Source organism: Pagrus major, chromosome 7 (assembly GCF_040436345.1).
Source record: "Pagrus major chromosome 7, Pma_NU_1.0".
Taxonomy (NCBI): domain Eukaryota; kingdom Metazoa; phylum Chordata; class Actinopteri; order Spariformes; family Sparidae; genus Pagrus; species Pagrus major.
Window position 1 is genome coordinate 21,046,262 of NC_133221.1, and position 12,835 is coordinate 21,059,096.

At 40.9% G+C, this 12,835-nt stretch overlaps 1 protein-coding gene across 4 annotated transcripts in view; it reads left to right on the forward strand.

The window, feature by feature from the left end:
* LOC140999461 (kazrin-like) overlaps positions 1–12,835 on the forward strand; it is a 154,517-nt gene that overhangs the window by 107,379 nt on the left and 34,303 nt on the right. The window contains exon 1 of one of the 4 annotated variants that reach the window (XM_073469855.1): positions 10,531–10,770. The exons of the other annotated variants lie outside the window; for them this stretch is intronic. Within the exon in view, the coding sequence (XP_073325956.1) occupies positions 10,740–10,770 (31 nt within the window). The 5' untranslated portion in view covers positions 10,531–10,739. Of the gene's footprint in view, positions 1–10,530; positions 10,771–12,835 lie in introns of those variants that run through there. 4 annotated transcript variants of the gene reach the window in all.

Below are 12,835 nucleotides of genomic sequence, written 5' to 3' on the forward strand. Positions count from 1 at the left end.
GTAGTTGCCTGTGTACATATTTCATGGCTCTCAGCTATTGAAGACATTTTTATGGTTCATCTGAGGACAGTCTGAATTGTTATTGCTTAACATTTAATTCAGTCATGCCTTCCGGTCCTCCTGTAAAATGATGCTACAAAACAGTGAATACTATCACACTCCATACTCATCTGTTTTCTGCTGTTAGTGCTCAGTCACCGTGAATCATCCCAAAAAGCAGTCTATAAAGTTGAAAGCCTTCATTTATCTCCAGACTCTTATCCGAGTGGGTGGTCAGACGAATCTCACATCGGCGTCATCAGCTCTCCAGACAGAAACAGTTACAGTAGTCTATCTGTGGTCTGTTTCCATGTTCTCGCCCATGACAAAAGCTTCCTTCAAGGAGATGGAGTCTTGTTGAGAGGATCAAAGTAGCTATCATGGCTCCAGTACAAACACATCTCATGGATTTTGGATCCTGTAAGGCTGCCAGCTCTACTATGGATCTCTAGTGTCACCCAGAGAGCCCCCAGGGGCCCTTTGCCTCATTAGAGTGTCCTGCTTAGAGGTCTGTTTGGCTGCCAGTTCTCTCTTCTCTCCTATTAGCGTCTGTCGATGTCGAGATGAGAGAGTTTACGTGTCGTTGTTTGAAAGAATGGGAACAGTGTTTGTGGCTTTTGGGTTAAAATGGTATATTAGTACAAACCCGATACCATATGTGATAATGGTCTGCAGTGGTTGCATGTGAATGAGTACATTTACTCAACTCCTGCACGTAAGTACAATTTTGAGGTACTTGTATTTGAGTATTTCCATTTGATGATAATTTACACACATTTAAGTATTGCCTTTCACCACATCTATCTAACAGCCTTAGTAATTAGTTACTTTTCATTGCAAGATTTGAAACCTAAAACATATTTTGAATTGTAGATTTAACTACTCAACAGTTTATAGAGTTGTGAAGTACTTTAAGCTGCAATTACTTCTGTTCTTTTACTTAAACGCACAGTATGTAATTTCTGCCACTCAAGGTCATTCAATCAACACAAAACAAAAGGTGTAAGTAGCAATTGATCATGGGAATTGTTGTCTTCATTGTAAAACAACCACCAATGCTGATGAAAATCTATTTGATGTTACTCAGGCAGAAATGTTCACAGACGACGTGATGTGTTAAAGTTTTATTTAAGTTTCGTTTAGTCTTGTTTGACAATTTCTTCCTCACTCTCTGACAGAAATGATCACGACAGGCAATAAAATGAAACCTCTACTTCTAATAAAAGTACCGGTTTCTCTGTGTTTGAACATTATTGGAAACATTTGGGATAAAGTACACAACTTAATAAAATATATTACAAAGGTCTAGTCTTTTTTAGACATTTTGATTCAGAAATTATATTACTTGTACTTCTTCGTGTATACTACTTACTTCTTGTAATGGCGTGTTTCTTTGTAATTGTGGTATTGCTACTTTTATTTGAGTAATAGATCTCAACCTCTTCTACCACTGCTGACCTCTGGAGAGCTTTTTGTGCAGGTGTCCAATTGATCAAGTACAGAACATGCTGAACGATTTAATTACAGTTGCGTATAATTGTAGTCTTTGGGTGTCATTTGGAAGTCAAGAGATAAGATTCTGTACTTTACGAGTTGAGACTAATTCATGCACAAGTTATCACGCTGTATGTGCACAGTTTTCTTCAGCATGAACCAGCTGGTGCGTTAGGTCTGTGGTCATTTCCTGGGTTGCTGTAAATGTGCAGACTCAGGAAGAACGCATACGCACGCACCAACAACCCCTGCAGTGGCCAAGGCCACATATATCACCACAAGTTTCATCAGAATGAGAACAGGGAACTCGGGCTGTGTTATCAGCAAATTCATCTCAGGTCTGCAGTAAGAGAGAGACAGAGAGACAGGGAAGGAGAGCGGAAACAAACGTAAGCAGTGAGCACTGTATCATTATGGAGACAGGTGCTGCTTTTGCATTAACTAAGCTGGGTGAAGCTTTGGCTTGTGGGCTTGTTTAAATAGGAAGGTCAGTGCAAAAAGGACAAACAGAGCGTCCAAAAAAAAAAAAAAAAAGGCTTAGGAGGGAAGGTGAGACAGAGAAGGAGAGGGGAAAGGGCAGTGAAGAGCACCGTGAGGATGAGAAGGTGAAAGATCTCATACAGACATTGTGTCGCCTGCAAATCTATTCTGATTAGCGAACGAGAGAAAGTCATATAGGGAGGGAGTAGAGAGAGGCAAACGAACAAAAGAACAGTAAAGAAAGTGACATTGTGAGGGTGTATGAGTAGGTGTGTGGGTGCATGTGGAGTGGTCTCTGCTGAGCACTTTCATTTTTCTCCAAACGCTGACACTCCGCTGCCCCCACCGCAGCCCTCTTATGGCCAATGGGAGAGTGGCACTTAAATTGCCTCCAGCAACAATATTCTGGCCTCTCCACTGTAATTTACACACATTAGAAACAGCTACTCAGAAATGATCAGACACAATGGCTGTAGTTAGACTTGTTATAACTGTGACTCATTTAATTACGCTAGAATGCAATAACTGGATCTTGTTTGTCTTGTCAGCTTCAGAATAAGATTTGGAAGTGGTCATGCTCACTTTTTGATCAAAATCCTGCCCAGTATTGACATAACCCAACCAGACTCATACAACTAAAGAAAAAAGAGAAAAGGTAATACAGATGAGAGATTACAGGAGACATAATCATCGTAGACAAGTAGTGGTGGACCCACAGGCATGTGATCTCATGACATCTCAAAAATTGTTACACAACGATAACAGTCAAAGGGGTTTTCTGTGTGCTTGTGTTTCCTCTGGCCTTTCCGCTAAAGGTTACTGAGAGGTTGAAACTGACAAAGGGAGTAGAGCAGCAGTCTGATTATCTGCAGTCTTTGTCATTTTCTAACTGCTTCATTAAAGTGGACTGACAAGTGAGACTCAAAGGTCAAAAAGTCAAAAAGTTACATTTCAAGACTTGATTCGAGCAAAGGAAGCATTATTTACCTCCTGCTGTTTTCTTCTTCTCTTTTATTATAGAATTTCTTTCAGAGGCAGGTAGCCCCACCAAGGTATATATAAATAAGTTGACCTCCCAAAGTGTTACATTTAACTCTGCCACATGCTCCATTGTAATCTAAATTTAGATCTGAAGCTGTGCTGCTCAATTAATCCATGAATTATTCACATACTCAAGCAACTTTCATGCCAGAAATGCAAGTCTAAGAATATGTCTGAGAGCACACGTCAGTTCAGCACTCTATACCTGCTTTCATTCATTCCATCACAGTGATGGTTGCCAAGCAGCGTGCCCGCTACAGGGCTGAATGTGTGTGATGTGTGTTATCCATGCACTCAAAATTGCCAGGTCTCAGACTGTCTGAAATTTTTTTGTAGTAAGTAGTAGTTTTTTTCTTCAGCAAATGGATCAGAAACCGCAAATGTCCATTCAGTGACCTTCGTCTGATAGGTCAGCAAGCCTTCAATATGCCAGTAATAGTAGCACACGAACTCACACCAAATGTATTTTGAAGCACACAAGTGGCGTCAAATACAAATGTGTACTTTATTAAAATATAATTTATATATATATATATATATATATATATATATATATATATATACATATAATACCATGTATAATACATTTTATTCATCCAAAGGTGTTACATTAAATTTACAAAGTAACATTATATATTTAAAGTTCCGTTAAATTAAAGCCACTTAGGCTGTAGTTTACTAAACAGGATCCCTAAGATATGAAAAGGAAAATATTTAAAATAGACTTCAAGTGTATTTCATGTTTTCTTCATACATTCTCAGGCACAGTTTTTAATATGTATGCCTATGCGTCAGTGAAAGCCGTAGCCAGCCACTATATTATCCAGTTCAGTTCAGTTCATTGGGTAACAACACAAACACATCATGCAAGAGGACATATGACATCACAACAGAATCACAACCGAAAGGAAAAAAATGTTACCGATCATTATAAAGAATCAATTAATTGAAATGATAGCAATTATAAAGGGCTGCTGAACAGTGCAGTCACGATTTTAGAGCAAATTAAGCGCATTTCACTTAGAAAATACATACCTATTACTCTTTGCCGTAGGGAGCCTGCATCTCCAACCAGATGGAGAAGAACAAATTCCTTTAAGAGTGGATGGTCAGAGCTGGCCAAGAGCTTGCCTTCCTGAGAATTTGTCTGTTATAAATATCTGACGCCATATCTCAACAACGCCTTAAGGAAATTTGGTCTCAAGAATGAAATGATTAGATTTTGGTAGTCAGATGTCAAAGGTGAACTTACAAAACACATTTACACAAATGTCTGATAGGATAAACTGATGAAGTGATGACAGATCAAAGGTCAACTTCACTGTGACATCGTAATGTTCTGCAAAAAACGTTCTGGCCATTGTTCAACCAATGCTTTTCTTTTGAGCATCACACCCCCCACGAAATGACTCGTTTGACTCGCCATCCGGGAAGTAATTTGCTCATCATGTGTTTTTGAAGATTTGGACAAGGCTTTAAAGTGTGTCCCACTGGGTGTCTGTGCTTGTACTCGGTCCATTAATCTGACTGTCCTTGTATAACTGGAGTGAGACCTGTGTCAGTAGGCGTCGGGCTCTGCCAAAGTCTGCTTATTGCCAGTGAAGTCGTTGGCTTCGCTGAATTGTGACCTCCCCTACACATTGTGTCGGTTTGTACAGGAATGAGCATTTTCAAATCTGATGCTACAGTGCAAAGATGGAGCATGAGATCAATAGGCAGATGTTGGCGACTTCAGCCGAGAATTGGGCGCTATACCTTACTGCTGTAGTGAATAAGGGACTGAGCCAAAGTCGATCTGAATGTACCAGTTCATCTTCGTCACAACTCTCATCTGTGGTCATCCAAGCAGAAATACACATGCTTTGCAGGCTGTCTGGACTCACCCCGAGGAGATCAGACATCCAGAAGAAACATGGTGCTCTTTTGCTGCTGTTGCTTCTAATGAAAAAGATTTAAAGAAATACTCAAATACACTCTTTGCAGTGTAGTACGCTTACAAAATGATGAAACACCTCTCAATATACTCACTGAATACATTGTGTTTGGCTTGTGTTTGTTTTCCACTCTAATAACCATTTCACATTTTTCATTTAACACCTAAACCTCATTAGGTTTTTGGATTTACACCCCGGTGCTGCACTGCGCCATGGTTCTACTCGACATGTATTTTCTATTTCTGAATTCCACCTTGTCTTGACACGAGGCGAACAGCCGACTGGTATGAACGGTCAACGGTTGTAATACCTTCTGCCTGCCCTTCAAATGGCTGTTAAAAAGGCCCAGGGGCAGCTAATCTGAGCTGGCGTCTGGCAGCAGTGAATTGGCAGGGGAGGCAATGGCGGAGAGGGACGGTGGCTATCGGAGCTGGCAGATCTGGACGAGAGCTGAGTGGCCACTGCTGGCTGCCAGTTCCTTTTAGCTGATTACCAAACACAAAGGTTGTAAGGTGGGAGAATAGAGACATAGCTCATGAAGACAAAGATCGGAGGAGTACATGGAAAGGTGTGATGCATGATAGTAACGATGAGAACACTGAGAAAGAAGAGTAAGGAACTGTGTTAGAGAAGATGCAGTAACTTTTTAGATTCACAGGAGATCAGCAATATAAGGTTGCACACCCTTAGGTGTCATTTCAAACAAAACACTTTAAGTTGACATTTTACTGTTGACCCACCCTCCTCATGTATGTGCTTTGCCTGGGGTAAAAGAGCAAAAAAGTTGTGGGAGGTGTAGCTGCTGTTTTCTGTAGGTGAACCACTTATTTCAAGTGTGCCCTGACTTAAAAAATGCAGTAGTCAGCTAACTCTGGAGTTAGTCATTTGTCAAATGCAAGTGTTCCGTGTTCAGCACGGTCAGAAAACAAGGATCCAAACAGAAAAAAAAAAAAACTCAGTGATATTTGTATTCTAAAGAGCCTGATTCCAGGATAGACACAATGTGAGCACCCATTTTGATATGTGTAAGTGTTAAAATGTAAATCAGCACCGAATCATAGAGAGTAGAAAAGTGCTTTTGCCTTGACAGCTCAACAAAAACACCTGCTTAGACTTCACTGATATGCTTGTGGCTAGAAGTGCTTGATACATGCTTGATAATTCAAACGGAGAACATTACAGCATTTTTCTGCTGCAGTGATTTATAATAACTCAGACTGCTACTTATTACCACAACATGACCTTGACATTGCCCTCCATTTTTTTTTTTATAGAGTGGGTAATATTTAATCATTGTTCAGACGAGGGTTAAAATGGTATGAGATTTTCGCGGTACAATAACCACCTCAGAACACTTTAATTACTATTATTATGAGTTCCAATCATCTTTTAAGGTGCAATATGTAAGAATTCTGCTTGAAAACATCACTAAAATTCTCAACAGAATGTGAAGGAATTACAGTTTTACCATTATGACGTTTATGTATTGTGTTTCAAAGCATGTTTAGCATCCAAGTCAAAAACTCTTCAAGCAGTGTAATCACCAACACTTTCCCTGGTGCTTTCAGCTTCCTGGCTAACTGAGCTAACTAGCTAAAGGCAGCTACAGTTGGCAGCAGTTAGCGATTACTCCAGTAATATGCTCCCCTCCTTGTTGTTGTGAGTATAATTTCAATAAGTGGCCGGTTCATAAATATTGCACCTTTAAAGGGATGAATTCAAAACATTTTTGGTCGAATAAATGCTTTATATAATTTCACAAAACATTATGTCCTCACTGACCTGAAATTTGATTAGAACTTAAAATATTTTCTTATAATAACGTTAATATGGTAGATATCGTAGATAAGGAAACGTATCGGTATGACCATGCAACCCTATTTCAGACCATTCTTTCTGTCCACTCTGTCGGCCTCAGAGTTCGCTGGCCATTTTCTCTCTGTTAGTTCACACTTTGGGACTCTGATCTTTCGTACATGGTTGTTTCAAGGTTTTTGCAGTGCAGCTGTGGGGAAAATCATGGGAACAGGAAAACGAGAAAGTGTGACTTCATGAAGTGAGGGTGTCCATTAACACGTGCATTGTCTGTTATAACAAAGGGCGGTTAGGCGGTGCTCAGGACAGGCATTAATAAGATGGACAACACCTTGTTCACTAGACACAGAGAAGAACTGCAGTGATAAAAAAGTTGACCATCTGCGTCCATGCTCACATGCCCCCGAGTTGAATTAACTTCTAATCTCTCTCTCATTGTACCTGTTTTACTCTCTCCTATTTCTCACATAAACAATGAAAGGTTGACGTGTTCTTGGCAGCGTGAGCTGGTGCTGCTGTCCTCTGAGGTATTGTGTAAACTGACTGCAGACAGAGAGAGAGAGAGAGAGAGAGAGACGTTGGCCGCTTCCATTGATTTTCATTTAAGGGATAGCACTCTCAGCTCATCACCTTCAAGCATCCCAGAACTTAGAAACATGGGTATGTGCTTGCGTGTGCTTGTGTGTGATGCTGCATCATACAGCGATTCAACCCGAGCTGCTTTATACACGTTCATCTTGCATATCATCCTGCATTCCAAGCCATGCGTGTCACAGAGAGCTAATTTCCTGTTGTGCACCGGTCCCTGTAGTGTGATTCGATGCTGTTTTAATGTAGTGTAAATAGCCAGCGCGTGCCAAGTACATTCTTTTAATTAGGAAACCCAACAGGCCTGCTGATTAGCACTTTATCTTCATAAGTGTCTGGGCCTGAGCTGCAGCTGGACCACTTCCTAGTTACACTCTAGGTAGCATGTCCCAACAGGTCCCGAGCAAGAAGTACGTAATTATTATGTTGTAGTCTGCCATCTACTAAGCAAGCAACAATGGTTGTGTAAATGTGATTCATGTAAATCGCTAGTAAGTTATTGTATTTGATAAATATGCTAGCTTTTTCACTTTTGCTAGAAGTTTGGTAGCCTACAATGATAATAATGGTGGTATCCTCTCAGCGTGACCTCAATTTAGATGGTAAAGGACCCTTTGTCATAATGTTGCCCTTCTTCCAGGTCATGCAGCGTTTAGAGAACTGCCTTGCAATCATTTCTCATGCACTCCAGCATGATTCTTTAAATAATTCTACAACCCACAGCTTCACATGATAAATGACACAATTATATTTTTTCTCTTTTCATTCTATTTCCGAGTTCCCTCTCTCCAGACAGGGAAGAATTGCTGAGTAATCGCTCATCCTCGGATTTGTAATCTGAAACCATTTATGTGTAGCACGCAGGGGCACATGATGTTCTTTATAGCCAGTGTAACTACTGCAGCCTTCCTCTTCAGTGGCATTAAAAGGCATTTGTTACCATTTCATGAAATGGCCTCGTGACTACAAGAGGTACAATAAAGTCCAACAAAAATCAATGACTGGATTCCACTTATGTAGTACAAAAAGCCACTCAGCAGCTCTCTCTGTTATCTGCGAGGCATCCTTTGTCGGTTATCATGAAGTGTAATCATCATATACTCACTGCACACATATGTTAACAACACAAAGCCTCACGCTGTCATTTGGCTTCACATAGCTAGCAGTTTATTGTACCCGTACCTTCAGCTTGTAATCTGCTGCGGATCAGTTGGGCTACAGGACTCCGTGGACCACAAACACCCCTTTGAGTGGGCAGTGTTCAATTTCCTCACTTTGTCCATTATGCACGGACACAATAGACAACAAGAGATTATTTTCTTTGGCTGCGTTATTGTCTCAGAGAGAGGGGATGATACGTTGGATGATTATTAAATGTCACACTCTGCGGAGAGCCCAATCAGTTGTTCTGGCATAGCTGCTGATTGACTTTGAAACAATAGCAACAGACATCAGAGACACTTTTGTGATGGTTAATTGTAATGATCTGTACTCATGGACTTTTGAAACCAACATCAGCTGGAAAAATATGTAAAAACAATAAATACTCATCAAATGAAATTATTTATTGAATATACATGTCCACAGTTCTGTGATTTCCTGAGCCTAGAACTTGTTTTTCTGATCAATGGAGGCTCTAATGAGGCTTGTAATTAAGCATAGTTCTGTTGTTAATTATTGTTGATTAATTAATAGATATATTAAAACCAATCTGAGAGTTTAATTAAATTAAGCTTTCATAACCTGCATTGTTTTGCTGCACTGTATTTTCTAAAAGGATATCTGTGTAAGGTTGAGTCTGAAGTGGCCTTGTTGATTAATGGAGCATGGACCTAGCACAGGCCACCAGGAGGCCTGTGAGGGCGCCTCTTGCTTCGGTTGACTGTGTGCTTTTATTTTTGCAGCAGCACACCTGTTGTGTGGCCCTTATATTGTTGTGTTCAATAGAAGGATTCACCTGTGGAAGTGTTAGATGTAAAAGAAATGGAAATGAATTGTTCCATTTGAATGTAACTTTTTCACCTGTAAATTATGAATTATTTACAATGAGGCTCAATGATAATAGCTTGACGCACAAAGGCTCTGCTGAGAATGCTGCTTTATACTTAATTATTACAAGGATGAAAAAGCAGTAACTTCAACATACATTCAGTCTGCGGTTTTGCCTTTGTATGACTGATTCTGTGTGTGCACTAAAGCTGTAGGGATTTCATTTAAAGTCTGACTCATCATTCTGCTCATTTTAAGAGCTTTTATCTTCCTTCCTTGCAGGCAGATGAACAGAGCTTCATTAATGCATTGGCTTATCACCTTTTGTTTAAAATCGGGGCTTCTTCCGCCTGAGTACTCAGTCATCAATCGTTCACTCACCTGCATCTAACTACATGTTACTGCAAGGGTGGGTGAATAAAGCAGGCATGCACCTCTGTCTGCACTAATAGTGAAAGTCTGTTTACTCTCCATGCCAACGAAAGAAATTAAGAAGATGTAATTAAACTGAAATGTAGAGGGCTTTAAAAGATAGCTTTTACAATGAAATGTAAACATGGCCAGTTTATTGCAATTTAAACGGGAGCTGTATTCTAATCCACTAAATGACGACAACATCCTCTAAATCCAACCTTTATTGCGATGCCTGAGCTTACTTCACTCTGTATGACTCCCTTATCTCCCCAGTTTGTTCAGCATACTCAAAAAATGTGGACCGATGGCCTTGAAAGCAAACAAAAATATGTTTTTTACTGACTGATCTGAAATGCAGACAAGAATGCAAAACACAGCGATTTCCTTTTGCAAGTGTTACACTCTACGGTGGTCATTTAAATGGAGCTCACTGTGTTTTTTTAAAAGTATTAAGTTACTGAGCCCCTCAGGCAAGTCAACAGCTGGCAGACCTGTTGCTGTGTTGCCTGCTGGTGTTAGACTACACACACATCGACGCTCACCTGCCTGTAAGCCCACACCTACACTGGGCTCCTCCCCTCATCTTTATGTGTGTGTGTGTTTGAATAATGTGGGAAAATCCTAGTGACAGCCACTCCGTGCTCCTCCTTCTCCTTACCTAGTAAACCATTTGAGTTGAGGGGGAGGGGCTGAATGTACTGTATCATTGAACCCATGGGAGTTGCTCTGAACAGGTACACTCACAGTGGCAGCTCGTGGATGTATTTCCTGGTGTCAAATGAGCCTGATTCTAGTGGGGAGAATACACAAAATGTCCCTGGTTTGAGTGAGTAGCGCTTGAGACAGGAGGATTTTTGGATTTTGGATTTGTTTCTGTCCTGAAAGTCTCTAGCTCACACCTGACAGATCCTGGAATCCTTTGGAAAACTCCCCTCGGAGGAGGGGATGAAGTCAGACGGGGAGCAAGGAAAGTCTGGTGAGTGAATGGAAACGACAAGTGTAGCTGCCACTCTGTGCTTTGTTGGACAATAGTGTGACGTGAGTTTCAGTCTTGCACATGTAAAGGTCTTGCAGTGAAAAGGAGAAGGTGGTTAGTTCAGGGTCATTCTGGACTAAGGATACTGCATTTCTTCTTCTTTTTCTTGAGGAGCGACATGTTCACGTGTTGGTGAGCCGTTAGGAGACTTTAACCTGCACTGACCTCAGAGTAGTTGTTATTGTCTGAACATGGGGGCAGGGAGTCCACCATTAATTAATTAGCATGACGTTTGTTGTCTTTCATGTTGGTTTGAGCTGAGACTTTTTCTGCCAACAGATCTGTGTTTTCTTGCATCTTTCTGCTGACATATGGCTATTACTGTGGGGATCCAAAACTTTAAAAAAATATGACCACAATTCACACTTTTTCTCAGCTGTTCCAGGAACAGTACACAGTATTTTGAGTAGGTTGTGAATGAATTTTACTATCCTTCAACGACTGGATCACAGTCTTGGGGGTTAGTACAGTGAAGTTTGTCTCCAAACAACAGCGTTTTCATGGTCATTGTGCTCTGTTTCTATTGTAAACACTGTGGTCTGGGGTGGCTGGCTGCACTTTTTAGCCTGAATGCAGCACATTTTACATTCACACAGGAGTTCTTGCTGCGTCAGCCAGGCTGGTTTCAGACTATCTTAACTGCAAAGCATTAAATTACAACAGCTGAGAAACGGTGCAATTTGTGAGAACAGCTCTAGGTTTTCTTCTCTGCTGTTTTGCCTCTAAATACCTGCATTTTTTATCTGCATACTGGTATCTCACCTGACCTTCAACCTTGGCCTGAAAACCAGCCAAACACAGAGGTAAAAGTTCACACAGCAAGACAGATAAACCCTGTGTTTTCTGTCTGAAATTCCATGTGCCAGCGACTCATATATGTGACGTAAAACTGGTCAAACTGAGTTGTATGTTGTTCAAGAGAGTCATTTAAATCCTTCAAGCTTAAACCTGAGGTGTGGTTGTGACACAATTAGTGCTTTCAAAGCAAAACAAACACCTGGAGGCTATGGATGGCTGTATTTGCCTTACCCTTACTATCCCAGGTGTGGTTATGTATTTGCAATTGTGCTCAGTTACTCACCTTTCCGTCTCACATTTCTGTGACAGCCTCTGTGATTATACCACTTAGGTAATGTACAATCTGTCTTTGTAAACTGAAATTGGACAAAATTAGTCATGTAGCCATTACTGCCTGTAAAGATAGCAGCAGATCATGTATAATCATATCTGCTGTATAATTTCCAAGCAGAATCTCTGAGAAATTATCTGCTTTTTCTGTGTTAAATTCACATCAAACCTTACAAAATTCTCAGCTGTCGGGCCTGTCAGTCAAGCAACGACACCCCAAATCATTTCAGATTTTGTTGCTCCTTTATGTCTCACGCCTGTCACTCAGAAAGAAAGCAGGGTTTTCAGATGAGTGACATGATGTCAGAGAAGGCTTAACCCTGTGGCTTAACACCATGTGAACCAGGCTGTAAATCAGAGGCTGCTGTTGGTTTCTACTAGACAGCCTGTTAGTGTCCGACTGACCCGACACTCACTCAGGACCAGGCCAGGGCTATTGTGCTTGTACCTGCATTTAAACTCCTCTGAAGGCACCCACATGTCCATCTGTGCATACATGTCAATCAACACATGGACACATGTGCTTCCAGCAGGCTCAGTTTGACAGCATATTTGCAAGAGCAGCTGAGTTTGGTCCTTGCTGTGTAATTTCCTCCTTTCACTGCCTGTGCTGCAGGTGAATGCAGCAAGTGTCTCTCCCTCAGGTGCTAGCCGCTTTGTTCGCCGTTGCGGCAGTCACAGAAGACAATTTAGAACGGATTTTAAGACAATCAGCTGCCTGTCAGAATCAAGTTAGGGCTGATTTTAAAGCAACTGTCATAATCATGAGCCATGCCACTTCTTTCTGAGAGCATGAAGTAATTTTGCATTTCACTGAGGATGGACTGATTGGAGCCTTTGTTATGTTCCATCCGTATCTCTTTGTGTTTGAAACCTC